General features: G+C 52.5%; 2 protein-coding genes across 3 annotated transcripts; one reads left to right on the forward strand and one right to left on the reverse strand.

Moving 5' to 3' along the window:
* Positions 1 to 14: 14 nt before the first annotated feature.
* On the forward strand, positions 15 to 4,289 carry RGS11 (regulator of G protein signaling 11). The gene is made up of 16 exons (XM_026048955.1): positions 15 to 43; positions 570 to 666; positions 1,173 to 1,223; positions 1,308 to 1,414; positions 1,496 to 1,547; positions 1,627 to 1,685; positions 1,812 to 1,888; positions 1,973 to 2,054; positions 2,182 to 2,250; positions 2,756 to 2,779; positions 2,857 to 2,918; positions 2,991 to 3,104; positions 3,170 to 3,285; positions 3,820 to 3,907; positions 3,998 to 4,136; positions 4,203 to 4,289. Exons 1-16 carry the CDS (start codon positions 26 to 28, stop codon positions 4,287 to 4,289), a joined length of 1,242 nt encoding a protein of 413 aa, XP_025904740.1. The 5' UTR covers positions 15 to 25.
* Positions 4,290 to 6,508: 2,219 nt separating this feature from the next.
* FAM234A (family with sequence similarity 234 member A) lies at positions 6,509 to 26,117 on the reverse strand. 2 transcript variants are annotated; one of them, XM_026049032.1, is made up of 14 exons: positions 25,964 to 26,117; positions 24,718 to 24,843; positions 22,041 to 22,130; positions 20,729 to 21,039; positions 19,583 to 19,699; positions 19,055 to 19,243; positions 14,983 to 15,113; positions 12,374 to 12,506; positions 11,788 to 11,926; positions 11,294 to 11,434; positions 10,769 to 10,847; positions 10,224 to 10,376; positions 9,313 to 9,415; positions 6,509 to 9,128 (listed from the first exon to the last, which is right to left on the reverse strand). In XM_026049032.1, exons 4-14 carry the CDS (start codon positions 20,991 to 20,993, stop codon positions 8,917 to 8,919), a joined length of 1,662 nt encoding a protein of 553 aa, XP_025904817.1. In that variant the 5' UTR covers positions 20,994 to 21,039; positions 22,041 to 22,130; positions 24,718 to 24,843; positions 25,964 to 26,117; the 3' UTR covers positions 6,509 to 8,916. The 2 variants fall into 2 exon arrangements, with proteins under 2 accessions (XP_025904817.1, XP_025904816.1); XM_026049031.1 differs by lacking the exon at positions 22,041 to 22,130.
* Positions 26,118 to 26,728: the final 611 nt, after the last annotated feature.

The following is a 26,728-nucleotide window of genomic DNA, read 5'->3' on the forward strand; positions in this document are numbered from 1 at the left end:
CCCCCGCGGGCACCCCCGCCTCCAGATGCCCTGTCTGCGCAAGGTGAGCGGAGCCGGAGCCGCGGGGAACGGGGCACCGCCGGGCACCGCCGGGGCGGGTATCGGCACCGCCGGGGCGAGTATCGGCACCGCCGGGGCGGGTATCGGCACCGCCGGGGCGGGTATCGGCACCGCCGGGCGCTGCGGATGCGCCGGCACCCGGGGACACCAGGCGCTGGAGCCGCCCTAGGCTCCGCGGAGACCCGGGGGGCACCCGATCGCCCGGGAGCATCACAGGGCACCGGGCATCACGCGGGCATCGTCATGACTGCGGGTGGCACCGCACGGGGCAGGGACCCCTGTCACTTGCTCRCCCACTGCTCCTCAGCCTGAAGCGCTGCCAGGGATGTTGGTTCCCCGCATTGGGACTCCCTGTCCCAGCGAGGTCCCCACGCCTCGCTGTCACACCCGGGTGCTCCCCAGAGCCAGGACAGGGTGCTCCATGTGCTGCCAGCCTGTGTCCCGAGTAGCTGTGGGGTGCCAGGCTGCCCTGGGCACTGAGCTGAGCTCGGCCGGGGCTTGCCCGGCAGATGGAGCGGATGATCGTCAGCATGCAGGACCCGGACATGGGCATCAAGATGAGGAACCAGCGCTTGCTCATCACCGTCATCCCGCACGCCATGACAGGTGGGTCTCTCCTGCCGCCGCACCCTGATCCCCCTTGCCGCCCTGACACGCCATAGAGGAGCCCCGTGCACAGAACGGGCATGAGGACTTAGTACCGAGCTGCTTGTGAGCGCCCTGGCCAGGCACCTGCCATACCCCTGAGTGGGGCAGGATGCCTCGAGGAYGGGCTGCTCTGTCCCAGGGAGCCCTGTGCACAGCCCTGGTGCTGGGCAGGGCCCGTGTATGCCCAGCTCTGCAGCACGGGTGCACCCAGGACCCAGCCCCGCGGCGCCCGCCTCGCCGCACTCGTGTGCGCTCGCAAATGCGGCTGGCATCAATAATGCATCGGCCAAGCGGGGCGGGCTGGTGTGGGCGCTCACCGTGCTGGCACGGGCGCTCACCCTGCTGGCACATGATGCCACCCCAGCGTGTCCCCCCTGCCAAAACCCCTTGCCCCAGGAGCCCACCTGTACCCAGCATATCCAGCAGACCCCGTCCCTCCTGGTGACACTGCCCTCATCCCCCAGGGAACGACGTGGTGGAGTGGCTCATCCAGAAGTACGGCATCTCCGAGGAGGGTGAGCGGCGGCGGGCGGCACCGGGGCATGGGGACAGCCGAGGGGGGGGCCGCAGCCGCCCCCATCGCCTGCCCCTGTGCGCAGAGGCGCTGCACCTGGGCAACCTGCTGGTGAAGCACGGCTACATCTACCCGCTCAAGGACCCCCGCAGCCTCGTGCTCCGYGCCGACGAGTCGCCCTATCGCTTCCAGGTGCGGGGCTGGGGCCGGCGCCCACCACGAGCAGCCCCTCCAGGGCCAGTGTAGCCCATCCGTGTTTCCCCCTCCCCACAGACCCCCTATTTCTGGACCAGTACCAAGTGGCCCGCCACGGAGCTGGACTATGGTACGTACGACCCTGGTCGGGACACTGCAGTGTGCCCGGCCCCGGTGTCCCCGCTGCCACCCTGCTGCTCCTTCTGCAGCCATTTACCTGGCCAAGAAGAACATCCGCAAGCAGGGCGACCTGATTGAGCATGAGAAGGTGAGCGCTGGCCCAGCTATTATGTGTAATGAGCTGTGGGTGGTCTCAGCCCACCCAGGCCAGGGGCACTAGGTGCTGGAGCTGCTGCGCGTGCCGAGCCGCGCTCAGCAACGCCGCCGCCCCCAGGACAACTACAACCTGCTGCACAAGAGGATCAACCACACGTGGGACTTCGTGGTCATGCAGGCCCGGGAGCAGCTGCGGTGAGCGCGGCCGGGCAAGGGCGGCAGCGGCGGGCAGGGCGCTGGGTGCCAGCGCCTCGAGCCCTGMGGCCTCCGCGTGCGCAGGGCGGCCAAGCAGCGGCGGAAGGGCGACCGCATCGTCATCGACTGCCAGGAGCAGGCGTACTGGCTCGTGAACCGGCCCCCGGTGAGGACAGGGCTTTGCGTGGCACCGGGGGGGGACGGGGCGGGATGCACTGCCCTCGGCGGGCGGTGAGGGGAGGCCGGGTGGCCGGCGGGGGCCGCCAGCCCTGCGGCGCTTGCTCTCCTTGCAGCCGGGAGCCCCCAACGTGCTGGAGCAGGGCCCGGAGCGCAGGAACGGCCACACCAGCCGGGTGCAGCTGGTGAGTGGGGCTGCGAGACGGCGCGGGGTTGCACAGCACGGCACGGGCGGCGTGGCATAGAATGGCATGGTGCTGCACAGCACAGTGTGTCGCAGGGCAGCAGGGCATGGTGCTAGGCATGTCGCAGGGCAGCACGCACCCAGCTCTGCCAGCATCCACATGTCCCCACAGGGGCCTGCGTGCTCGCTGCCATCCGTGCTGCTAATCCCCACTGTTTCTCGGTGCCGTGGCACCACTAATGCTGCCTGCTGGGTGCCCCCTCCATCTGTCCAACCGGCTCCTTACTAACTGACACATTTTTCTCTTCCCTTTTCCATGCCCACATCTGTTGCCCATGTAAGTGTCACCAACCCAGGCCAGCACGGTGCTGGGGCTGGGGGCAAGGGGAGGCACAGCAGGGACACGGGGCTGGGCTGGGCCAAGGTCCTGCTCTGGCCAGGTGCCCAGCTCCTTTCCCACGGCAGCTCAGTGCTCACCCAGCACCATCCATCCCCTCCAGGCCAAGAACATGGATTACTACAAGMGGGAGGTGAGCGGGGCTGGGGGCAGCAGCTGCCGGGGGGGCCAGGCTGCCCCTGGGGCACTGATGCCCCCGGGTGGCTGCAGATCGAGTACTGCAGGAAAGCCATGGCCAGGACCAGGGTGAAGTCGTCCATCTGCCTCGAGGGGTGAGCTGGGCGGGTGATGGGGCGGGACGAGTGCCCTGGTGCGGGGCCCTGGGCCAAGGCCTCTCCCTGCAGGTACCTCAAGTTCAACGAGCAGTACGTGCCCCACGACCCCATCATGTCCGGCTGCCTGCCCAGCAACCCCTGGATCACGGACGACACCACGTACTGGGCCATGAACACGGCCACGTAAGCGCCGCGGTGCCGGGGGGCAGCGGCCGCGGGGCCGCTSTGAGCGCCGCGCCTGCCCGCAGGGTCGCCACCCCCACCAAGCTGCGTGTGGAGCGCTGGGCCTTCGGCTTCAGTGAGCTCCTCACCGACCCGCTGGGCCGCGCGCAGCTCCTCGACTTCCTCAAGAAGGAGTTCAGCGGTGAGGCAYCCCGGCGCATCCCCTCCGGCCATGCCAACCCTGGTGCATCCCTCTCCCCATCCATGCCATCACTAGTGCATCCCCCTCCCTGGCCATGCCAATCCTGTTGCATCCTCTCCCGGTTGTTGCATCCCTTCTCCCATTCATGCCATCCCTGGCACATCCCCTCCCAGCAACCTGGTGCGTCCCCTCCCAGCCATGCCAACCCTGGCGTGTCCCTGCCTCTGGCCATGCCATCCCTGGTGCGTCATAGAATCCTTAAGGTTGGAAGGGACCTCTAGAGATCATCTAGTCCAACCCCCCCGCACACGCAGGGTTTCCCAGAGCACAGGGCTGCATCCAAGGGGTTTTGATGACCTGCAGAGAAGGAGACTCCACAACCTTCCTGGGCAGCCTGTGCCAGGGCTCTGTCACCCTCCCCATCCGTGCCATCCCTGATGCATCCACCTCCTGGCCATGCTTTCCTTGGCATGTTCTCCCTGGCCATGCCAATCCGGTCACTGGTCCAGTCCCAGCCCGCATGTCTCTCCCCAGCCGAGAACCTGAGCTTCTGGGAGGCGTGCGAGGGGCTGCGCTAYGGCGAGCAGTCCCGCATCGCCGACATCGTCAACGACATCTACCAGTGAGTGGGGCAGCGCACAGGGCTGGGGGTGCCACAGCCCCCGGGGGGATGCCCGCCCGGGTGCCGTCAGCACCAGGTCCCAATCCCCAGGCAGTTCCTGGCTCCYGGAGCCACCCGCTGGGTGAACATCGACAGCAAGACCATGGAGCGGACGCTGGAGGGCATCAAGACGCCCCACCGCTACGTGATGGATGACGCGCAGATGCACATCTACATGTTGATGAAGAAGGTGGGCACGGGCCGGGCACCGCGGCGGGGCCAGGCCACACCGTGTCCTGACGCTCTGCTCGCCCAGGACTCCTACCCGCGCTTCCTCAAGTCYGAGCTCTACAGGAACCTCCTGGCCGAAGCCGTCATCCCCCCYGAGACCAAAAAGCGGTGAGCGAAGGGCCGGGCGTCAGCGAAGGGCCGGTGCCAGCGCGGCGGGCGCTGACCTGGCTGCYGCCGCAGCGTTTTCCCCTTCATGCGCAAGCAGCGACACTCCAGCCCCAGCCCGGCCCTGCTGCCGCCCGCGGGCGACGCCGAGGCCAAGGYGGAGGAGAGGAGCCGGGGCCCCGCGGCCGCCCCCGTCCCCGAGGAGGAGGGCTAGGGGCTGCTGCCAGCGAGGCCCCGGGGAGCAGCTGATGGTGGCACCTTCCTCGGGTGGCACCCAACAGGTCCCTCTGCCCGGGCCAGGCGAGCGGAGGGAGCAGCGGCGCCCGGCGGCCAGCGCTGTGCTCGTCCCCTCGGCCTCGGCCCCAGCACGTACCGCCCRTCCCCAGGCCCTGCCCGCAGTAGCACTAGAGGAGAGAAGCCATTTGCCCCCAGCAGCCGCGCGGGAGGCCGGCCTGGCGCCCGCAGCCGGGCGCGGGGCCGCCCCGGCGCCCCCATCCCGGCACACGGAGACAATAAAGAGCCCGGCGGACCGAGCGGCGCCTCGTGTGGTTTGGGGGCCCCGCGGAGGCCGCGGCAGCGTGGGCGGGGGCAGCCGAGGCTGGGGGGGSCCTCAGCTCCCTGCAGCGCCAAGCGAGGGAGCAGCCCGGGGTGCCGTCCCSGGGGGAGGGACATGGGGCACAGAGCAGGGCCCCGGCAGCAGCACAGCCCCGCGCCCGCCCTCGCAGGGCACCAAGGCTCCTTTGGTCAGCGGGGCACCGAGGAGCCCCCGGGACAGTGGGTGGATGGGCAGCGGGGCTGGCAGTGGCACGCGGGCGGCTGAGCTGCTTTCCCTGCTCGCGTCGCCCTAAGCCGCGCAGAGCGAGCTGCTCCGGTGGGATTATCCCCCGGAGCCGGAGCCCAGCTGCATGGGGATTAGCGCTCGCCATTACATAAGCAGCAGGGTGGCTCTTGGCAGCTCTCACCTCTGCAGCGGTGCCAGCCGGGCTGCCCAGGGAGCAGAGGAGCAGGGCCCTGCCCAGGGCACAGGCGCATCTCCCACCGCCGCCACCCCCAGGCCCTGCACGGACCACAACCAAACCGAGAGGAACTTGGGCAACCAAGATGGTGAAGGGACTGGAGCATCTCTCCTATGAGGAAAGCACAAGCGAGCTGCGCATGTTGAGCCTAGAGAAGAGAAGGTCGAGAGGGGATCTGATTAATAAATACATGAAGGGTGAATGTAGGGAGGAAAGGGCCAAACTCTTCTCAGTGGTGGCCAGTGATAGGACAAGGGGCAATGGGTAAAAGCTGAAACACAGGCAGGTCCATCTCCATGTGAGGAGGAACTTCTCACTGTGAGGGTGACAGAGGCCTGGAACAGGCTGCCCGGGGAGGCTGTGGAGGCTCCTTCTCTGGGGATGGGTTTCTCTTCCAAACCCATTTGGATGGCACCCTGTGCTCTGGTTGTCCCTCCTGGAGCAGGAGATTGGACTAGAGGATCTCTAGAGGTCCCTTCCAGCCTCAACCATTCTGTGATTCTGAGAGACCCTCGGGTCTGCAGCCCGAGTGGGGCACAGAGCGGGCAGTTATCGCTCCCACAAACAGAGCTGCCTCGGCCCTCGGCACACATGGGAGCACCGTCCCGCCCGTGTCCGGGCGCAGCGGCACCGGGGCAGGCGCGCGGCGCCAGGGACGGAGCCGCGGGCTGGCAGCCCCGCGCAGCAGCAGATGGCCCTGCTCCGCGGCAGACAGTGCGTGTCGTGCCGCTCCCTCCGGCTTGAGCCAAATCCGAGCTCCCGAGGGAGAATTTTTAAGCTGCTGGGTTGCAGCAGGAATCCTGGGTGCAAAACCAGGTCACTGCACTGCAGGCAGGAGGAGCGGATGAGCTGGCCCRGCTGCGTTACCCGACTGCGGCTTCCTCAGGGAGCTCCCATCTCGCTGCCTGTGCCCTGCGCTGCGGTGCCTTGGGGCTTCCCAGCTGAAGCCTTGGCCAGGGTGAGCCCCACTCTCCCCATGCTGAACATCCCATCTCCATCATTTCCAGCACGATGAGGACAGGCAAACGCTTGTTTTCCTAAGACCTAAGGGGTAAGGGAAGCATTACCAGGACACTTGGATACCTACCTTTGGGAATGAGAAGGGCTGCCACAAATTCCCCCAAATTCTTGCTCAGCAGCTACAGCAAAAGCAGGGCACCATTTACAAACAATGCAAAAGAGGATTTTTATTGAAACCATTATGGTTAGACCAAGTCCTRTATAGCACAATTTGCAATAAGTTAAAGAACCAAACCAAACAGTCTTAGTGTTAAAAAAAACACACCAGTACATACCACAGTGATATATGCCATCATCACCCAGCTGAGTTACTGAATCAAGGCACTGTCATTCATTAAATACTGCAAAAAAAAAATTACACAGGGAATTAGGAAGGAAAAAGGACTTGCTCTGTTAAAAAGAGGGCGCTGATTTGGCACTGACGTTTGTAATTGAGCTGCCGCAGGGAGATTTGGGTATCCCAACTATGTAGAAACATTAAGGAACAATTTAAAGCCAGAAAAGCCCCCCCACAAAGCAAAGCAATGAATCCAGCTCTCCTGAAGGGACAGTCAAGGTACCCAGCAGAAAGGGTCAGGTCCTGGGCGCAACCTGAGGAGGAGAAGCTGGGACAGTGTAGTTATGGTATGGGTACAGGCCAGGCAAGCTGTGCCCTGCGATGGGAATTGTGGAGGGATGTAACCTGCACCAACAGCAGCTCAGGTTAACGTGCAAGGCCAGAGCATCCCCCCTGCTGCCCCCCGGGAGCGTTTCCAGCYGCCTGGCTGTGCCGCTCGTCCCGCCGGGGACTTGCGGGGCCACCTGGATTCAGCCCCTTATCATGCTGAGCAAACAGGCCACTGGGGATGCAGCAGGGCTGCCGGCCCCATCCCGAAACGCGCTGCAAGGAGAATCTGCGAAGAGSAGCAGCGGGGAAACCTTTGTTTTAAACACAGAGTGTTCATACAGGGCTCTCCAGGGAGCCTTTCCCAGCTTCCTGGCACAGCCTGGACACCCCACACCACCGCTCCACACAGCTCCGTGGAGGCGATGGGAATGGGGACACGGCTCTGCCTCAATGGAGAGCTACAGGCTAGAGGAGGCCGCGGCTGCAAGCGCATTATTCAGGCAACTACCCAAGCACCTGGAAGCAGGAGGGGGTCTAGAAAGACCCGAGACTGCAGCCAGGGGCCGGCGGCTGATGCTGCAGCCCAGTTTGCCACCGGATTTTGAGCACAGACCGAGGCTACAACCGCCCCCGRGCCAGGGGCTGCCCAGCAGCAGGGCAAAACTCAGTAGACGCCACAGCAGAGGAACCAGGGTCTGGACGTGCAGAGCCCTACACAAGGTTCTTATCTTACAGTATTTTTACACATGCCCTGATTTCAGATACCACAAGGGAGAAAGGCACTGCCTAAATCCTCTCCAGCAGCAGCAGCAAAACCTGAGAGGATTTTTTTTAGGGTGCAGACTCCATCAGGTTAAGCCAACTGTTTCCCATCTGCTTTCTGCTCGCCAGCCAACATGACACTCCAAGAGTGAATGAGCAGGAACTGGGATCAGAGGGGCTGAGATCACAGGGGTTGGGATCACAGGGGCTGGGATCACAGGGGCTGGGATCAGGACAGCTGGTGTGTGGACAGCAGCTTCCAGGACCAAACAGCCTATTGAAGCTGTTTGCCAGGTTCTTCATGCTGTTTGTGAAGCTGAAGTGCATTTGGACTTTGCATAAAAAGAAAAAAAAAAGCATCCTAGAGCCCCCACACCTTGAAACCAGCAGGAAAGTGTCTATACCAATGGGATCAAGGCAGAGTAAGCTCATGACGGCTTTACATCACCTAGAACCACCCGGGGCAGGGGTAGGTGCTGATGCATTAACTAGGTGGGATTCCAGCTCCCTCCRAGTTGCCAAAGCTGCAAAATTTGACCATGAAGTCAGCAGCACTGAAGTCAGGCACAGGTAAGCTTGCGTGACAGCAGAGTGAGGAACGTGGGGCTGTTCTTGAGGAAAAAAAGGTCATTTTCTAAGTAGAATGACACTTTAATGCCCTGCTGGCTCAGGTAACACCGAGCTGAATTGTCAATCATGGCTGGGGTCTTTCACAACATACACTCCACTGCTACCAAACCCCGCAAAGGGCAACTGCAAATCAACCTGCGGCCAGGCACCCATCCAGCAGTCAGKAAAGCTGACTAGGAAGGTAACCTAACAGCAGGCATCAGAGCCCCACTTCTCCTCACACAAGCACCCAAGAAGAGCAGTTCAGGCCTCCCCAGCAAGTGTTTCCCTCCAGATCCAGGCTGGGTCAGCCTGGCTCTGTGGGCAGGGAAGACTGAGAGGAAAGTCTTCCTCCCTGAACTGACAACACTTCAGTGGTGGCCAAACACTGATGGAGTCCCATCAGCTCCGAGGACAGGTGCTCTGGCAGCAGCTCCCCCAGCCTGGGTGTGCCCAGACACCAGGGGCGCTTTCCTACCAGCCACGCTTTGGTTTGTGGGTCAAGAAAGGCAGCTTCTCATCTGAAACCATGATGTGGGTTTGGTAAATGTGCTGCTGCAGGAGAGAGGCAACTGGGAGGATGCTGGGCCGGGGCAGCCTCTCCTGCTCCCCCGTCACGCTCAGTCCCGGCTGTGGAATCGCATCCTGTAGAGGCGCTCCCGGACATACTGCTCGCTGTCCACAGCCACCTGGCTCAGCCAGATCACCCTGCTCTCGGAGACATCCTCCTTCAGCTTCCGCTTCATGAGAGACACGAAGCCTGGCTCCTGGCCGGGTTGAGGCCCCCTCAAGAGCACGTAGCAGGCGTGACGGCTCCGCTCGAACAGCGCGGCTGTAACACAGAGCACAGGGTTAGTGCTGGGTGGGCACCCTGCCCAGCCCAAGCAAAGGTCCCCATACGCTGGGGCTGGTTACAGGGCCCGACACGCACCCACAAAGTTCAGGGACCAGGAGATACCAGAAGGCCACTCTCCAGCAACACTTCCCTGCTGAAGAGCCAGGAGGAGAGGACTTACCGTCAAACGCAATTATTTGGTCTGTGCTATTGCGGAGCTCCAGGAGCACGTTAGTGTAGGAAGGATGGAAGAGATAGAGCTTCTGGAGAGCAGCTTTGGAGCTCTGTAACCAACAGGACAGTATCAGGACACAGGCCCACACGTACTCCAAACAACAGCACCAGGCTCACCTATTGCTTCCCCCCCTGCCCAGCTGCACTCAGTGACACTAATCCCTGCCTGGCGAACTCATYCCCTCCGATGCCATGAGCACCAGTGCTGGGATCCTGTTTCCTGGCTGGTACTCCTCTCTACCCTGCTTCCCACACACGGCAGGCCTGTCTGCTACGTGCAGGAGACAAATTTTGCCTTGGGGCTGGCTGAGCTAGCAAGGAAGGCACAGCAAACTCGCTTGGTGCTCAGGCATCCTCACAGACACAAACTGTCACTGGCTGCCCTCACCCCAGCTGAGCAATCAAAGCCACCAGATCCTGCCCTGGAGCACAGGGAGGATGTTCACAAGGCTGCGGGAGGACACCCACTGAGGGACCATCGTGTGCAGTGCTGCTGCTGAAGGCTCCAGGCCAAAGAGTAGCAATGTCAGAGGTAACAACCCAAAGCTGCCCACACGCTGTGCCAAGGCAGGGCTCCTGGGCAACCCAGTGACTTTGCTCATCGGGCTGGTAACTCCTTGTCCTCCCCAGACCTGGGCTAAGGACAAGAAAAGCTGGGAATGTCCAACAGCCAAAGACATCCTGAGGATGCTGTATGGCCAGACCATGCACACAGGTCAGTCTGCTCCTAAGTCAGAAGCATATGCAGACCCCACGCCCTGCAGAGCTCTGGAGAGTGCTAGACACAGAGAAAAGAGAGCAGATCTGTCCTATTCCACAGCAAGGTCTGTCACACAGCAGCCATTCAACAGCACTCACCGTTTCATTTCCTGGTATCTGGTATTCCCCCCAGAAGAGGAAGGTGGACCGGTGATCAGCAGTTGAAAGTGTGGCTGGTTCTGGGCTATGAGCTCTYGAGTTCAGCTTCAGGTCCCATTGGATTGCTCCAGATCCAGCCTCAACAATCATAACCTAGAAGAGAAGAAAGAAAAGGAACTTATAGCAAAGGAAGAGGTCAGGTCAGCTGCCTACCCTACATGGCTATGGTAATAAGCATCTGCTACGTGGTCAGACAAGGCTAGGCTTGAAGCTGAGCATCACAGAAGTGTTAGGCCTGAGACAGGCCATGTCAGTAAAGTCACAAGTTCTTCAGGCTGTATCAAGGGGTTCAAAGCTCTGTCTTTGAAGCCACTTGCTGAGAAAAGAATTAAAGTGTCTTCAAGAATCTGATGAAAAAGATCTTTCTCAGCCAAAAACTGCTACAATCAGCCGGAGAGATAGAACATCCTACCAGCTGCACCTCAACTCACTGCCTTTTTGGACTAGACAGAGAAAAGGGAAGCTAAACAGAAGAGCTTGCAAACCTTCTTCCTGTTGGGTCCRATGTCACTCTCAAGGACAATACCAAGAACATCAGGTTTGTAGTAACCGAGCAGCGGCTCACTAGGAGAAAAGAGAATGGACAGATCATAACACACCCTGAGAAAGTGCCCCGTTCTTCTAGAGCAGTCTGTATCCTCCCACCAACTCCCCTAGTAAGAGACTTGACTGCTCTAATGTTATAGRTTAGCCTGGGATCGCTCCCAAATCCAAGCCCAGTCATAAGAGACATAGTGCGGGAAACGGAATGATTCMAAGTTTGAGCTCCTCCCTTTTGAAGTGGCACCTGGTAATTGCTCGCAGACACCACAAAATGCAAAAGGCACCATCCAGATATGAACACAGAACAGGCTTTTATGTTTTGGATGAAACATTACAATACCATATTGTTACAACACATTATATACAACACAATCCTGAGACAACACACTACAGCATTATTTCATCTACGACAACAATGTTGCTGGGGAAATGAAATGCCAAACTGTTCCCACAATAGCTAGCATTACCTTATAACACCAGACGTGTTGAGGGTCCACAAGTTCTGAAGATTTTTTCCATTGACCAGCATAGTCATCTCTGACTGTACGATCAAGATATTCTCTCCTGACCCACTAGGAATTCTTACCAGGTAACGAATGTCCCCAGAGCTAAAAAGAACAAAGAAACGACTGGTTTTCTTGGCTGGAGATGCTGGCTTGTTCTACGTAGTAAAATGTCAGAGATCAAGATAACAAAAGCCAAGCTCAGCCTGCAGGTGAAGCATCAGGCCCTGCAGTTGTTGCACACAGGACATATCACCCAAGGTGGTCTGTATGCAAGTAAGAAACCCCAGCCTGCTTTCTGTGAGGCCCTGACAAGGGCATCAACATCAGCACTCCTGCAGAGGCCTGAATGTGCTCTTAGGTCAACAGCAACACAGCCAGGAAGGAGTGAAGTCAAAGCAAGTCATTCCATCAGGAACACTCTCTTCCCCACCAAAACTGAAGACATAATGTCCTACCTGGGGAGGGGTAAGTGGTGTGTTGTGTGGTCGATGCTCTTCTCCCACTGAGCTTCTTGCTGAAGCTTGGGAAGCTTTATTTCCATCCCAGTTGCTGCCCTGTAGAGATTTTTCAGGGAGTAACCATAGACAGAGTTTGCTGTGCAGAGAAAGCAAGAAGGAAGTAGGTAAGTTCCCTTGCTTGGCACTCTACAAATTTCCAGACCACATCTGAAATGAAGCTGGCACAGCAACTGAAATTTTAGGGCTTATATCATACAGTTGTAGTTGTATTTTGAGACTCAAGTTTCCTTTTGAACGTTCCATAACTTGTGATTTAAACGACTATTTAAATCTTAAATTTCCAATTTTTTCTTTCAAATAAAACTACTATTTACTGCTTGTTAACTATGCAAGAAATCTGAATTTAAGAAGAAGGACTCCTCCCCATGGCCTTGAAAAGCTCTTTTACTAGTTGAAAGCACAACACACTTTTCAAGAACTGCAAAATATTCTTTCAGGCCACTGCTTAGCAATGACTAATTTCACAGTTATAATCATTCTTTTGATTAAAGTTTCTGAATTTTAATCACAAACAGATTCCCACCTGTATAGAAAAGGAAGTAGTAGGAGTCAGGCTTTGGAACAAATCTGATGTAACGAGCGTTCCCATCCACATTCAGGCTTTCAGGAGATCCTATTTGTTCACCATTTTTTCCTGAATGGATGAATGTCTTAATCTACACAGGAGGAAGGAGGAGAAAAACAAGACAAAACAAAAAAGCAGACACAAGTGTTAAGGTTGCACCRTACTGATACTGCTCAAACTTCAGGAGGTTTCCAAAGGTTCTGAGTGGCTGGTCCTGAACAGCAACTGAGCAGGAACAGCACAAGCTGAAGAGGCAAAACCTCTCCTGGTCCTGGGAGGAGCGGCCACAAGGTACGGGATCCTTCTGCTGGGAACACTTCTGCTTGGAAGCAAGCTTGAAAGCCACTTCCAGCAGAGCCACTTGCGACAAGATTTCCCACCTCTGGCAGCCTCTAGATCCAGGCTGGGACAGCAAGTCCCATCACAGCTAAGGACAGTGAAGATCAATTCCAGCCCACTGAACCAAGGCAGAGATGGAGAAGACCGAGAGGCAGAACCAAAGCAGCTGACAAAAGAGGGGGAAATTTGGCTTTTCCTAGTGCCTGGCATAGCCTGCAGAAAGTTCTGTGCTGCTAGGCCAGTTAACACAGCTCTGCTTCCCTCCTCGCAAGCCTGGCAAGGGTTGGGAGGACCCAAGGTCTAGGCACACAGGAGCTCTGCTACATATTTTAAGGGCCCTACTCTACTCCTGCTGACACCAACAGGAGCCCATGCAGAACAGAAAGCCTGTGGATTTCTTTATATTCTTTGTGCAGGTACCAGCACAACAGAATCTACTGAAAACATTTCAGCTGGGAGAGCAAAGACATAAAACCAGGATCAGATTTAAATGGTTGAGAAACGATGATGATCTAGAGAGAGCAACGCACACGGGGCTATAGAGAAACACCAAACAAACTGCATCCATCAGAGATGGCAAGCCAGGCAGGAAACAAAGCCCTATCCTATTCCTTGCAAGGAAGAAACTGGGCAACAGAAGAACATCCGCTGTTCTTGAAGTGAATCTGGAGAGTCTGGTGGGAGAAGAAGGGATTGAGCTGGGGAGAATGAAGGGCACAGCTGGAGAGGCAGCAGCCCATCCACGTCCAGCAGCTCTTCCAGTCTCCTGCACTGGGAGAAGATCCCACCTCGTACTCAGCAGCTTCCCCTTCCCATGCAAGCAGCACTTCAGCAGTGGCCCCAGGTCAGTGACAGCCAATGACATTCATATAACAAATGGGAATACACCACACAAATAAAAAACCACCTTACTCACTGCACTCTTTAATAACTCTATGAGCTGCTACAGGCAATGTGGCCTGAAAATAAAACACCTTTTTTCTTTTTGGATGYATTTATGCTGAAGTTCACAGCAGGTCCTCCAGACTCGCAGAAAAACAGCTGATTACACCTGCTGCTATCCGAGCTCACAGACCCCTCCCCACGGACTGCCCAAAGCTCTGCCTGTTCAGGAAACAGCAACATAATCTAATCAGAAGAATTAATGTTCAACCCGAGCCCTCGTTAGCAACAGAATTAATTTACTTAAGTACTAAACCTCCTTTGCAACAAGACTGCCTTTTTCCAGGCTGCAAAGCTCTACTTGAGCAGTGCACATCYTGTCTTCTTCCTCWATAAAAATAAATAAATAAAGGCGTAGTTTTAAAGTTGACAGAGCTCTTGCCAAGTCCCCTGGGAAGGAGGGAGGGAGGAGCAGGAGAGGGGAGGGTTTCATACCAAGAGAGCTAGAAAAGTTAAATGGGAAACAAACTGTTAAGCAGCTTTGCAGAATAGAAGYTGCATTCAAACACTTCTTGACTGCCTAAGGAAAAAAATAAAGTTGAGAAATCCTGAGATAACTGGGATGACAAGTAGAAAAAAGCAACAAGGGAAGAAAACAAAGGAGAAACGTAGGAATAAAAGAGGGCAGAATTTCTGATGACTCTGGCAACGATACTGCCTCGGGCAGCAAAACTGAATCTGCTTACAGGGAGCTCTGGCATGAGACCACAGGGCACCCACTCCTCTGATCCGACCGGCAGGGAAGCAAAATCTCTGCATGCTTTACACAGGACAGACTGCACATGCAGAAGACACTGACTTACACAAACGCAGAATTATTCGTATAAACACACTGTGAGCTGCACAACTCTTCCCCTCTGAGAAATGTGATAAGCATTATGCAACAGAGATAACAACCCCATCACTAAATGAGCCCTAGTTAGAATTAACCAGCACAGTGGCACCAGGAAGAGAAGGGGGCAGAGCAGAGCACAGCCTCCGATTAGAAAGGCATCAAAAAGGCCGATATTGTACAGAAGTGCTGGCTGACAGCCCTTTATAAGTTTAAGTCCCTACCCTTTGATCTGGGAGTCAAACCCGCCAGGGTTTGTTCACTTCCATTTCTCAYCTTTCCTGGACTCGTTCCACACGCAGCCTTCGAGCACGGAGTGAGAAGCACAGGCTGGGAAAGAGGGCACCCCAAACTCAGAGGCTTGTGGGCAGTTCCTCCGAGATGTCAACAGTGGAGTCAATGTTATGCCTTGTAGTCTAGGCAGAGGCTTTATCACAGGTTGAGAGTGACATACCTTATTTTCTGTCGCAATAAAGATTATCAGGTCCTGAACACCATCACTATCCACATCTGGAATCACTGACAAGGGAGTCAGCACAGTATAATTAGCTCCAAAGTCACTGGACTGTCTCCATTGAACTTCCCCTAGAAGACATTGTTATTGGGAAACATTCACTAACATGCACGTCATGGTGAACGGTTTTTAAATGTACCTTTCCTCAAAGTACTTTGCAGGAGCCAGTCATTCATAGCCCTTTAGCAACAAATCAAATTTATACCTGACATGGGGTGTTTTGTTGTATTTCTGCATTTCAACTAAGTTCCAATATCTAGGATTTCAGCTGATACTGGAAAATAATCCCAGTTGCCTGCAAAAACACACCCTAGGCAAAACTCAATCAGCAGGCCACCAAAACATCTTGCCTCTCCTGGCTGTAGCTTTCAAGCTCCCCAGCACRTTCACAGCATGTTCACAGCAGATCAGTTTCTTTGTGATCTGAAAAAATTGAAACTGTGTGATGAAATTTGTGTGGAGAGCCCTTGAGGACCACAAAAAAGCTGAACTCTAATCCGAGTATTCCGGCTCCTCCAGAGAAAATGTTTTCCTGGAACTTGACTCCTGCAGCTCTTCCCAGCTGACATGGTCGCTCACTATGCAGTTGTAACCCCAATGTTCTCCCTTTGAAGAAGGGCCAGAAGGGAATTTAAACAACCTCTCCAGTCTTTTTTTCTTTCTTTCTTGGTAAATTCTGATAGCAGGATTTTCTTTTTAATTAGGGGAAGGGATCTTTTCAATGACTCCAAGGCAATCCGAGCAGCTTTCCTTGGATAAAATCCACCCTGGGCTGCTGGAGGTTTTCCAATCACTGGCCACATGCAGTGGAATTTGCTGGGGGCAGGACAGGGGCGGTTTATCAGGGTTTTTCTTTTTAAGGACGACTTAAAGTCCTTAACTAGGTGCTCCGGGAGGAAATGGTTACCCTGCCCTTTAAGCAGTATCAACACACTGCAATCATCATTCCAGGAACCCAAAGCAACATCTGTTCTTTGTCAGGAAGGGAGCTGTAGCACATGCCAAGGAATTTCGATGCTGCCTGCAATAATTTAAGACAGGTTGCATTTCCAGTAGGATTCCCCCCAAGCTTTCACTGAAACACTGAAAAAGTACTTGGATTTGTTACTATGACAACAGATGTAAAATAGAAGAGTGCCCCTAGGAAATAATGGGAAGGCAAAGAAGCTCATCCCTGCAAAACAASTAGCAGACAAAGGAGAGAACATAAGTTTTAAATAATTACATCTTGGCTTCCACGCAGTCCAAAGCTGTAGAATAAAAATCAATGAAATGCATTTTTAAATGCACATGGTTGTCTTCTTTGTTGGTCTGACAGTGAACAGTTTTTGGAAGAGTTTCTTATTGTTTCAAAGGGAAGTCTGATCTAATAGAAGCAGGTATCAGTGAGACAGATTCTAAACAAAACATAGGACTTAATAAGCTTTCATATTCCTAGTAGTTTGTGCTCCATGAGGACTGTTTCCAGGCCCACCCTGCTCTGCTAACAGTAGATGTGACTATGCTGTCAGATACTGAGAGTGCTACCATGCTTCCTAGAGCCCAAGACTACAGCAAAATCAGGACACCATTAGCCAAGATGAAAAGTAGGCATGAACCTAGACAGGAAATCTAACTTGGAGTGAAGGGGAGGGGTTGTTTGCTCTGGAAGGAATAATAAAACCTGAGGCTTAGATGCCTGCGTCCAGCTCCTCCTTCAAGCAGCTGCAGAGGATGCAAGATTGCTCGCCTCAGGCTTGTGCTGTTCCAGAAGCACACACAAATACTCTGCTTTCCCACTGCGCAGCCATGGGCAGCCCACGGGCCACCTGAGGCACAAGCAGAACTTCAGCATTCGGTCGTGTTTGACTCTCCTCCCAAGTCCTTGCACATTTGTTTAACTAGTTGCACGTAAACTCCAGAATACAGTGGATGTGAAGTACTCCCCTTTTTGCTTTCTCGGAACCTATCCCTTTACAAAAGCACCAGGCAGCTAAGAACTGAAATAGTAAATCATTCCCTGCTCCTCTTTTCCTATCACTCACAATTCTGAGGACTTCTCTCTCCCTGTCACATTCTTCATGCTGAGCAGTCCCAGGTTTAGCTAGCGACTGCTTGCAGAGCAGTTCTACACATCGACCAAGATGGTTCCCCATCTCCTCCACTCCTTACAAGACAAATGAGATCTGACCTGCTCACAGGACTCACAGGACAGGCTGCTGAGGACAAGCTGTCAAGAAAAAGTGTCACAACACACTTGTTCCTGTGCTCTTCCTCGGGACTCTGCTTCTGGCGAGAGCAGAGATGAAAAACTGAGCTACACGGACCTCTGCTGTGACCTGCAGCTGCTCATCTTAAGCTTTCGTGTCCCGGTTTGCTTTTAGGATAAACACGCAGGAATGTTAAATATCCTGCACAAACAGGAGAACACAATACCTGCAGTTGCTCTCTTGTTTTCTCAGGCTAGTTATTCTGCCAATAAAGCAAGCAAAGTTTAACACAACCTGAACTGATAGAAAAGCACTAATTTTACCAGTGAAGATTAAAAATACCTGCCAGACACTTTCAGATGATAATCTGCTTCCTTCAGTCTTTCCACAGGTAAAGGCTAAGCAGGATAAGATCCCTGGAATCTCACCAGTTTTCCAAGACAGTGAATCATTAACAGTTAAAGATTGTTCTGGCTACTGTTCTCAGCACAATGTGGTAAAATTCAGACTGTGTCACCTTAAATACATCTAACAGAATGGAGATTTTATTGTGATCTGCCCTCCTAACACTCAGCTCAAGTGCACTAAGAAACCTCTTTTAGCCTACTTTAAGCCGTAACAAAAAGGTATCAAATAAGTCTACTCCTGGGTTATTCCCTTTTCTGTCTGAAGCAGTTTTTAATCTTTTGCTTTTAACTTATTTATGGAGCGCTTTCTTACCACACTGCTCCTATGACTCGTGGCTTAGCCTGATTCTTTCTCCATATGCTTGTGCTATTTCTTTACGGCCATCTTTAGAAACGTGGCTGTTAAGCCAAAGATATGTAGCTATGTTTTGACCTAAAAGCAACTATTCCATTAAAAGYCTATAAATAGCCTGTTGGGAAGCCTGCTGAGGAGGAGAAATTGTGCTAAAATATAGAAGCGTTCTAGCTCTATCTGTGCATGTGCATGCTTATGTGTTCATCTGTTCTCGTTCCATCTATAGGGGAAATAAAAAGCAACAGGAACAGCTTTTTTCTCTCGTTCATTAAAGCTGTACATCTTGCTACCTCTCCCACAGTTTCTGGAAAAGAGGGGGTGCAATATCAGGCACAGAAGATGGGATCTTAGGCATGTTTCCAAGGAATAATGCACACTGTGCCTTTGCACAGGTGACCCCTAAAATCAGTGTCTCTCTCAGAGAAGAAAGTTCAAGGTGTAAAAGATGAAATACATAGAGAATTCAAGTACTCTTTACCCCCTCCTCTAGGCAAGATGAGGAAGAATCTTCCTATCTGCAGACACAGACACGAAAAACGCTTTCCAGAGGAACCATGAAAAATCCTGGACTAGTGAAGGAAAAGTTTTTGGAATCGGTGCTGGTGATTTAAGTACAAACTTATCCCAAGTGCTCTCCTTAATGATTTACGGATCTTATATCCCTGGAACTTCCATTGCTCTTGCTGTCGCAGGCATTCCTAGCATTTACACATGCAAAAATGACTGAGAAGCACTTTAGGTTTCTTTTTAAACTGTAAGTGTRTAGAGTATCATTCACAGCTAGCGACTGCTTCTATTTCAAAAGATGCTGAAGTTGTTCTTACAATAGTGTAACGGGCACAAAACACCACAAGAGTCCATCCCGAGAGGCAGGCTGAGAGAACAGGCACTTCTCAAAGGCCCACCAATGGTTCTGGCAAGTTTTTCAAGCCCTGTGCACATCACTCATGTACCAGCATCTCATGCTGGCATTCCCAGCCTCAAAAGTCTCAAGGGCACCAAGTGAGGAAAGCAAGTAGCATCAGCCCCCGAATGTGAGCAGGATCCTGCTCCCCACTCACCTGTCTGCTGGTCAATGGCAGTAAGAGCCACGGGCTTCCCCACAATGAGGCAGCTCGGGGCCTGAGCCCCACCAAGCTGGTTGATGCCACACTCCACCCATTCGACGTCCTCGGCAGCAGCCCTTTCCCAGAGAACGCTGCCATTCGTGCCAGACACGGCAGCGACGAAGGCACACGGAGAAGGCAGACCTGCAGAGAACACATGTCAAAGGGAGTGCTACAACCACCTTCAGTGCCCTGCACCACCTCAGCACTGGGACTTGTCATCTTCTTCCTCTCCCCACACAGCTAATCTGCTTTTCTCTCCCATTCCCACTGTCTTTCCCCTTATCCCCATTTCTCCTCTGGCAGAAGCACACAGCGCCTCGAGCTCTGCAGTACAAAGGAGAAACAAAATGAAGTGCAACAGTCACACACGAGTATCTAACTCAAGACATTTGCTACTCACTTATCAAAAGTCTCACTTATCAAAACTGAAAGAGAAAGAAGAGCCCTTGCCACAAGGCCTTTTATTTCTGAATCAGTTACCTTCATCCAAACAGGATCTGTTGAAGCTGCTGCTGCCATTGCTTGCTTTGAAAACAAAGATGACATCTTGCACTTTATCCTTGTTCACATCTTCTATAGCCAGAAATGGGTAGGCAACTGTAAAAGAGATCACAAGCTAGACACTTGTAACAACTGCCCGAATCAACAACAGGCCTAACTGGAGCAAAACACAAATTCCTAGAGACCTACTCACGCCTCCCTCAGCAACAGTGCTTCATCAGGACAAACTGGCTTCTGTTCAAAAAACTGCATCTACATGAGTACTAAGGAACAGAAGTTAATGCCCAAGGCTTTCCCTCAGTTGCCATCCCCTGGAGGATTTGTCTTCCCATACAACCAAGCATCCAGAATTTGAAAAATGTCAAACAAAGAACTCTGGTCTTGACGTGGGGTTGTTATTCCCCAAATATAAATAGCCCACAGAACATTGAGCTCCAGATAAAACATCTTTCTCACTCCCAGCTGAAACCAAACTCCTTTCATTCAAAGCAACAGTCCTTCAGATTTAGGCATTAAAGCACCGAGCTCAGTCCCTGTTGGTGAGCACTAGGTCTGTATTCGCAGCAGATTTACAAAGCACAACCACTGCACAGGAGATTACAGAAAAGCATTCACAGAAGTGAACGCAAAGCCACCAAGGATCAGTAACCAGGTTATAGAGTTGATTAAATCAACCACAAATTTTCACAATTCATTAAAAAAGAAAGATAAATTTTCTCTTCATCCTTGCTCACAGATAGGGCAGAAAGTCATACTGACAGAGGAAGTGCACCTAACTGTTCCCACACCTGAGCTCAAACTTCAAGGGAACATTTTATGGACCAAAACTTCAATAAAGGTTTATTTTCAGATAACCTTCCAAATGAGGCCAGGCTGCTACCTTGTTAGAGCTTCAAGAGCAGCATCTAACTTCTCTGTTATATCCTGTAAACACCTCCTGGAAAGCCACTTCAATTATGATGGGCCACTGCATATCCAGGTCAGGCATTCACAGTTCTTACTCCCAAGGGCACCATCCCTGCAGGCCTGACTCCAGCACACTTTTATGGAGAGTTCCACAATCCAAATTTCTAGCACAAAAGAAAGGACTGTCAGTAAGTGTCTCTTCTGTTACACCAAGCTCACCTGCGTCATCATAGTTTCGGAACCAGGTTCGTTCAGAAACAGGCCTCTCGGGGCAAGGAATGACAAAAGAGAAAGCAAACACAATTATCAGACACAGAAATAATGAGATGAAGAAGGCAGCCGTGCGCCACCGGGACAGCCGGGACAGCTGTGATGACTGCTTGCTGCCAACTCTTCTCTCAACAGAGTTTTCATGGTTCTCTTGAGCTTTGACATCCTCATGCTTCAGAGGGTGGATCTCGGCTTCTGTGTCTTTGCTGTCCATCACAGCTCAGTCATCAGTATTGGAGCAGCCTTCTCCTCTCCTTCACCTACAACAGAAAGAGTACTTAAAACTGATTTTGGAATAGAGTAAAAATGACAAAATATTCTCTGACTACCTGATATTGAAGCCGGGGACCTTTAAGAGTAGGTAAGCACATCAGTGCATTGTGATACAGCTGCATACAAAGTGATTCTGGTGCTGGAGGTCTCCCGCACGGAGCAAGGGAAAAGCCTGTAGGATGCAGAAATGCCACTAGTGCTTTGGAGGAGGAGGAGATCAGCACTGCTAAGCCTGGAGCAAGGACAAAGAAAGCTACAAAACCCTCAAGATCTTTATGCCTAAGAGTCTGATGTGGTCTGCRGGGGTCTCATGAAAGAGATACCAAAAGCTCATTTTGATGAAAAGACTCCTTGCCACTTCCAGCATATTTCAGCCTGATTTCTGCCTAGATAAGAGAAAGGAAACATCTGACTTTCATATTYTAACACAAAGCCATTCCCCAGCGTAATGAACACAGGAGCTTCCCCGCGGGAAGGGAAAAAGAGCGAAACACCAAAGCATTCTGTTTAGGAACAAAACACTCCCATCTCAGATAAGAAACCATTTGATATTATTTTGTAACTCAGTCCCAAAGAAGGCAAGAGCATGACCACTTACCTCCGGGGGTAAAAAGAGGACACGAGTTGAGACTAAAATTGGACAAGTTTGATTTCATCAGACTGGAAGAAGAGCTAATAATTGCTATTTTAGCTTCCCCTGCTAGAAGCCATTATCTATAATTACTGAAATGGCACCTGGGGAGGCCAATTCCCCCCTTCCTCCAAATAATGAAATCATTTTTCTTCAGCTTTTGTGATTATCAGCTTTCTGACAGGAAAGGCCAGGCTCCTCTCTCCCACTCCTGAGGGCTGCAGCAAAGTGCAGAAGCTACATGCAGGGATGCCCTTCTCCAAGAGCTTCCTATTGCAGAGTGCACAGCCCCAAACCCTTCAGCAGTCAATAGCCCCCCAGAAAAACTCCAAACCAAAAACTGCTCCTGGCACTCACAAGGATGATTTTGAAGTAACAGAGAAGCCCTGTGAGAATCCCTTGAGTTACAGCTAGAATAACAGCAGGCTGTTTCGTTGTTGGTTTGTTCTGAGAAGAAAAAAAAAAAAAAAAAAAAAAAAAAAAAAAGCACACAGAGACAGAAGTCTACAACTTAACTCCATAATAATTATAAAAATCAAGTTTATATTTAGTTTTTAGGCCTCTAATAGTGATCTTTTAAAAAAAAAGGGGGGGGGAGGGGGCAGGGAGGAAATAAAGAATAACACATTCCAGCAGCCTTGGGAAAAGCTGCATGACAGTGTGTCATAAAAAGTTATATCAGAGCAAATAAACATGACGACCAAGCCAATTTTCCATGACTGTGCCCTAACAGTCACACGCCCAGGTTATCTGCCCGAACAATTTGCTTCCCCTGCAGAAAGCAACTTTTAACTCAGCCACCAACATACAAGAGAAAGAAGTGGTGCTTTTGAGTTCAATAACAACGGTGCTCGTTACATGTTGTGTTTGATGCAAAAGCTCCTTTACAGGTTCAGCAAAACGAGACCTGAGAGTCACTCTTGGCAGGCCAGGTTCCTCTAGGCAGCCACGCAACCTAAGGTCTCATGTCCCTGCTCTTTAGGGATTCAACAAGTGCAGTGCTGGGCACTGTGCCTGGTCCTACAACACAGAGTCCCAAAAAAGAACCAAGCTGCAAATGGCAACTCCTAGAAAGCCCCTTATGTGGGGCTGGCTCACATGTGAGCTCCATTTTGCACCCGCCAGCCAAGTTCAGTGAGAGAAAAGGAGAGACCAGCAAGGCTTCATTCAGCCCCCAAGAAAGGAGCAATTGCTTGTGCTTTGAGAGCAATCCATTCCCATTGCAGGGAAGGGCTGCAGAGGCCCCTTCTAGGTGCAAATCACAAAAGGACAACAAAACTACAGCAATGCAGAAGGTTGAGTGATGGGACACCTAGCTAACGACATCATTTATTGGACTAGCAAAGCTGTATTTATGAAGCACTTACTCCAGACTAAGAATACTGTCATTTCTTCTACAGCAGTACATCGTGTACAAGATCTCACTCCAGCCCATTTAACTCAAGCTGCACAACGCCATGTGAGTTCAATTAAATCAATAATGTAGGAGCTGTATCTTCTTCCAGAGAGCTGCACTCCAAAGACCTCATCTGCCCTTCACACCAATCTAGCAGCAACCAGAGGGACAATCCCATGAGCGTGGCTATTTCAAAACCAAATGCAAAGCTTTAAAGAGACTTGACAAGAAGAGTCAGTGGCAGATTCCAAATGTAAAAGACGGCAGGAAAAATGACTGTGCATCCAGCCTTCCCACCCAGACCCCACCACTGGCTGCTGTTTCTTTATTACAGTGAGGAGCCAGTGGGGCAGCTCTATGTAGGACAGCCATGAGGAGGAGCTCCAAGTCCTCGAGCAGGTTCAAGGTTTAAGTCCCCAGTCACAGGCTAAGCAAATAACTCTCTGAAGTCAGCAATGGGAGGCTTCACCACTGCAGTGGGAGAAGGCGAAGGCAGGAATGGGCTACACAAGCAGCCCAGGACTTCTCTTGTGACGAGCCAGGCGGCTCCTGCTGCTCTCACCTACCTGTCCGCACTGGTGGGGAGGGATGGACCTTCTTGAGCACTGTGGAAACTCCTGCTCTGCAACACAGACCGTGACAGGACAGGGCAGGACAGCCCCAACGAGCCTCTCCAAAGAATCACACTGGAGCACAAAGCTGGAGAATGTCTAGGACAGAGCTGAGCGCTTCCAGCACCCACAGCAATTCCCCAAGCCAGCACACAACTTCTACTCCCCTTGGCTCAAAGCTGACACCAGCTTTAACATTGTGCTGAAGGCCTATTTTTACGACATATTATAAATCACACCACCATCATTTAGACTGGGACAAGAACAATAAAAATCAGTGGTAATTATACTGTCAGCCCCAGYAATTCTCCTTCTTTCGCAGTACTGACCTTAGGAGTCATTGCTTACAAAGARCCCTCAATGCCTTTAAAGCAATTCCTTTCTGTTTTCTTTCAGCATCTGAATAATGCCCTTTGCTCTCCTGCCAGAGCATATGGGGAGCCAGAACAATGATCAGAGAGGGCAATGGCAAAGATTCAAACATTGCAGGAAATCCCATTGCCCGCAGCTGCCAAAGTACATGCTAACAGCATGTGAAACAGTCCGAGTTCTGAACAACAAAGAAGGCTGGAAAGCAGCTTAATTAAGACAGACAGAAAACGACAGCGCACCTTTTTGGATGATTTTACCCTCCTCTAGCAGCAGGCATTTTGTCTCCCTTTCACAGGAGGCACAAGACAACTGACCAGTGAGTTTAAAGCATCCAAGCACCTCGCAGTGAAATGTGCAGCAACAGAGTCGCGTGTCACTGCATTATTAACACACGCTGCGTGCACCTGATACAGTWGCTGGCATCAGCTTTCTGCTCAGCCACAGCAGGCCTCACCACGAGAGGCCACCAGGGAGAAACTTCATGAAGAAAAAAAAGAAAAGAAATAGTAAAAATCCACACACAACGTACCCAAAGCGGCACGGAAGCTGCAGAGTCTACAGAAAAGCCCCACGTCTCATAAAATTTTATTTTATGGTATATACTTCTATGCACAATGCAATCCAGTCACCAAACTCTCTTCTCAGCATAACTCACCTTCACRGGGCACTCGCCTTCCTCTTCTCCCAAAGCCACAACAGAGATTTAGAGATTTCCTCTGATCACCCAGCTGAACCAGGGGAACTTCTGCAGCAAGTGGTTGAGGCCAAACTGCAGCTAAACCTAAAAGACAAGTTGTCGTTGTTGATCAGCTGGAACTGCTGGAAAGAAAAGAGGGAAGCAAAAATCCACCTGCACAAACCACTGAACTGAAACCATATAAATATCACTGCGATGGAAGGATTAGCTCATTTTCCATCTGTAAGACACTGAACCGCAACATTTCTAACTACAGTAACCTCACAAGATGTCAGTTCCTCTGGGAAAAATTCTAGCAACGGATCAGATTTGCTGTTCACCGTGTTTACATCTTTCATGGAACAATGAAGTCAGACCATGTCTGGTCATTTTAGAAACCAAACACAGCAATTAGCTTTGACTGTTGTTTTCCTTTGCCTTTTCAGATCCTTTACAGCTGAAAGGTTTCCTTTTTGCCGAGCAGACATTTCTGAAGCCCTAATCATAGGTCGCAATCAATCACGGCCAAACAGCCTCCAAATTGTGCTGTGATTGAGACGCAGTGTCCCCTTCGTGGCTGTCTTCCCGAAAGGRGGCTGCTCTGTTTTGATCCAACGCACCATGCGGCACGGCAAGGAACTCACTGGGCACTCACCTGCTGCGGCAGCAGTGGATCAAGCTCTTCCCCTTCCTGCAATCCCACTTACAAAAGGGTCAAGCATGGAGGAAACTTGCATAATATTTCCCCAGACTCAGGAGATTTTGTACTTCTTAAAAGATAATTAACCTTTCAGTGCAGACAACTCATGCCACTCACAGCAAGTAAATTTAAAAAAGTTCTCTAGGATGCAAGTAAATGTCATTTCAGAAAGTACCTGTTATTCTGAAGAGAAAAGTCATCTTTTCCAGGTTAGTTTTCACAACAGTCGGGGGTTTAAGTAGAGAAAYGTGATCTGCTCAGTCAAGTAAAGCAAACATGTTCTACTAGAGCAAGAGAAGAGCAAACCCCTCCAGGGAGAAGAACAGCTTTAAAGCAGCAAACTCAGCACCAATTACAGACTAGGCCAGAAATAATTACCAAACCAAAGTACAAATCACGTAGCATCCCAGAACTTTTAAAYTGCACTGGATAAAAGTCACTGGCCTCTGATGATTACTATGGATCGTCCATGCCGACCCTACAAAGTCTGAGTTAGATTTGTACAGGTGACTGTCACACACGTACCCCAACTTCATCCACAGGGCTCCCRGTCTGCATCACTCGCAGTGACTTCCCTCCTCCCGGCAGCAAACACGTCGGCAACTCTGCTTGAAGAGACCTCCAGTCACGGATACACTTTAGAAGATGCTGCAGTCATGTCATATAGATTCATCGAAGAGACAAAAAAAACAATGTTTTATAACGAGAGCACTTGTGAGGTGCATGGGCACTTACTGCACGGGTGACAGTGTCCGTGTGGCCCACGGGACACCTCCCGCGAGGAGGTTTGTGGCAGCGTGGAAGAGCGGCCGTGTCCTGCCCACCAYCCTCCTCATGAGCCCTCATCCCGGTCGCTGTGAGCCCTCATTCCCGAGAGGGACGGAGGTGCGGGCCTGCTCTGCGCTCGCGGGCAGGTTCCTGGCAGGCGGCTCCAGCCGCGCGGCCCTCGCCGGGCCCGGGCCTCGCCAGGGCCCTTCCCGCCGCCCCCGGGCCGGCCCCGGCTGCCACCAGCCACCGCTGCGGCTGCGCGAGAGCCTTCTGCTTTCCAGAMCACGGGGAAAACGAGCAGCGATGGGAGGGAAACAAACCCCAACACGTCAAACGCTCTCCCCGCTGCCGGAGCCTCCAGGGCGGCTTTCCAGGCAGGCCGGGGGGCTGCGGGGAAGGGGAACGGGGACCCGCTGCAGGAGGCGCCCCGCCGGGCGGGCGGGACCGGCTCTGGGGTTACTGCTGCTGTTCAGGGCGCAGGCGGCAGACCCCGTCCCCCGGGACCGCCGCGGTGCCGGCGGG

Source organism: Nothoprocta perdicaria, unplaced genomic scaffold (genome assembly GCF_003342845.1).
Source record: "Nothoprocta perdicaria isolate Ctin4 unplaced genomic scaffold, notPer1 scaffold_59, whole genome shotgun sequence".
In the NCBI taxonomy this organism is placed as follows: Eukaryota; Metazoa; Chordata; class Aves; order Tinamiformes; family Tinamidae; genus Nothoprocta; species Nothoprocta perdicaria.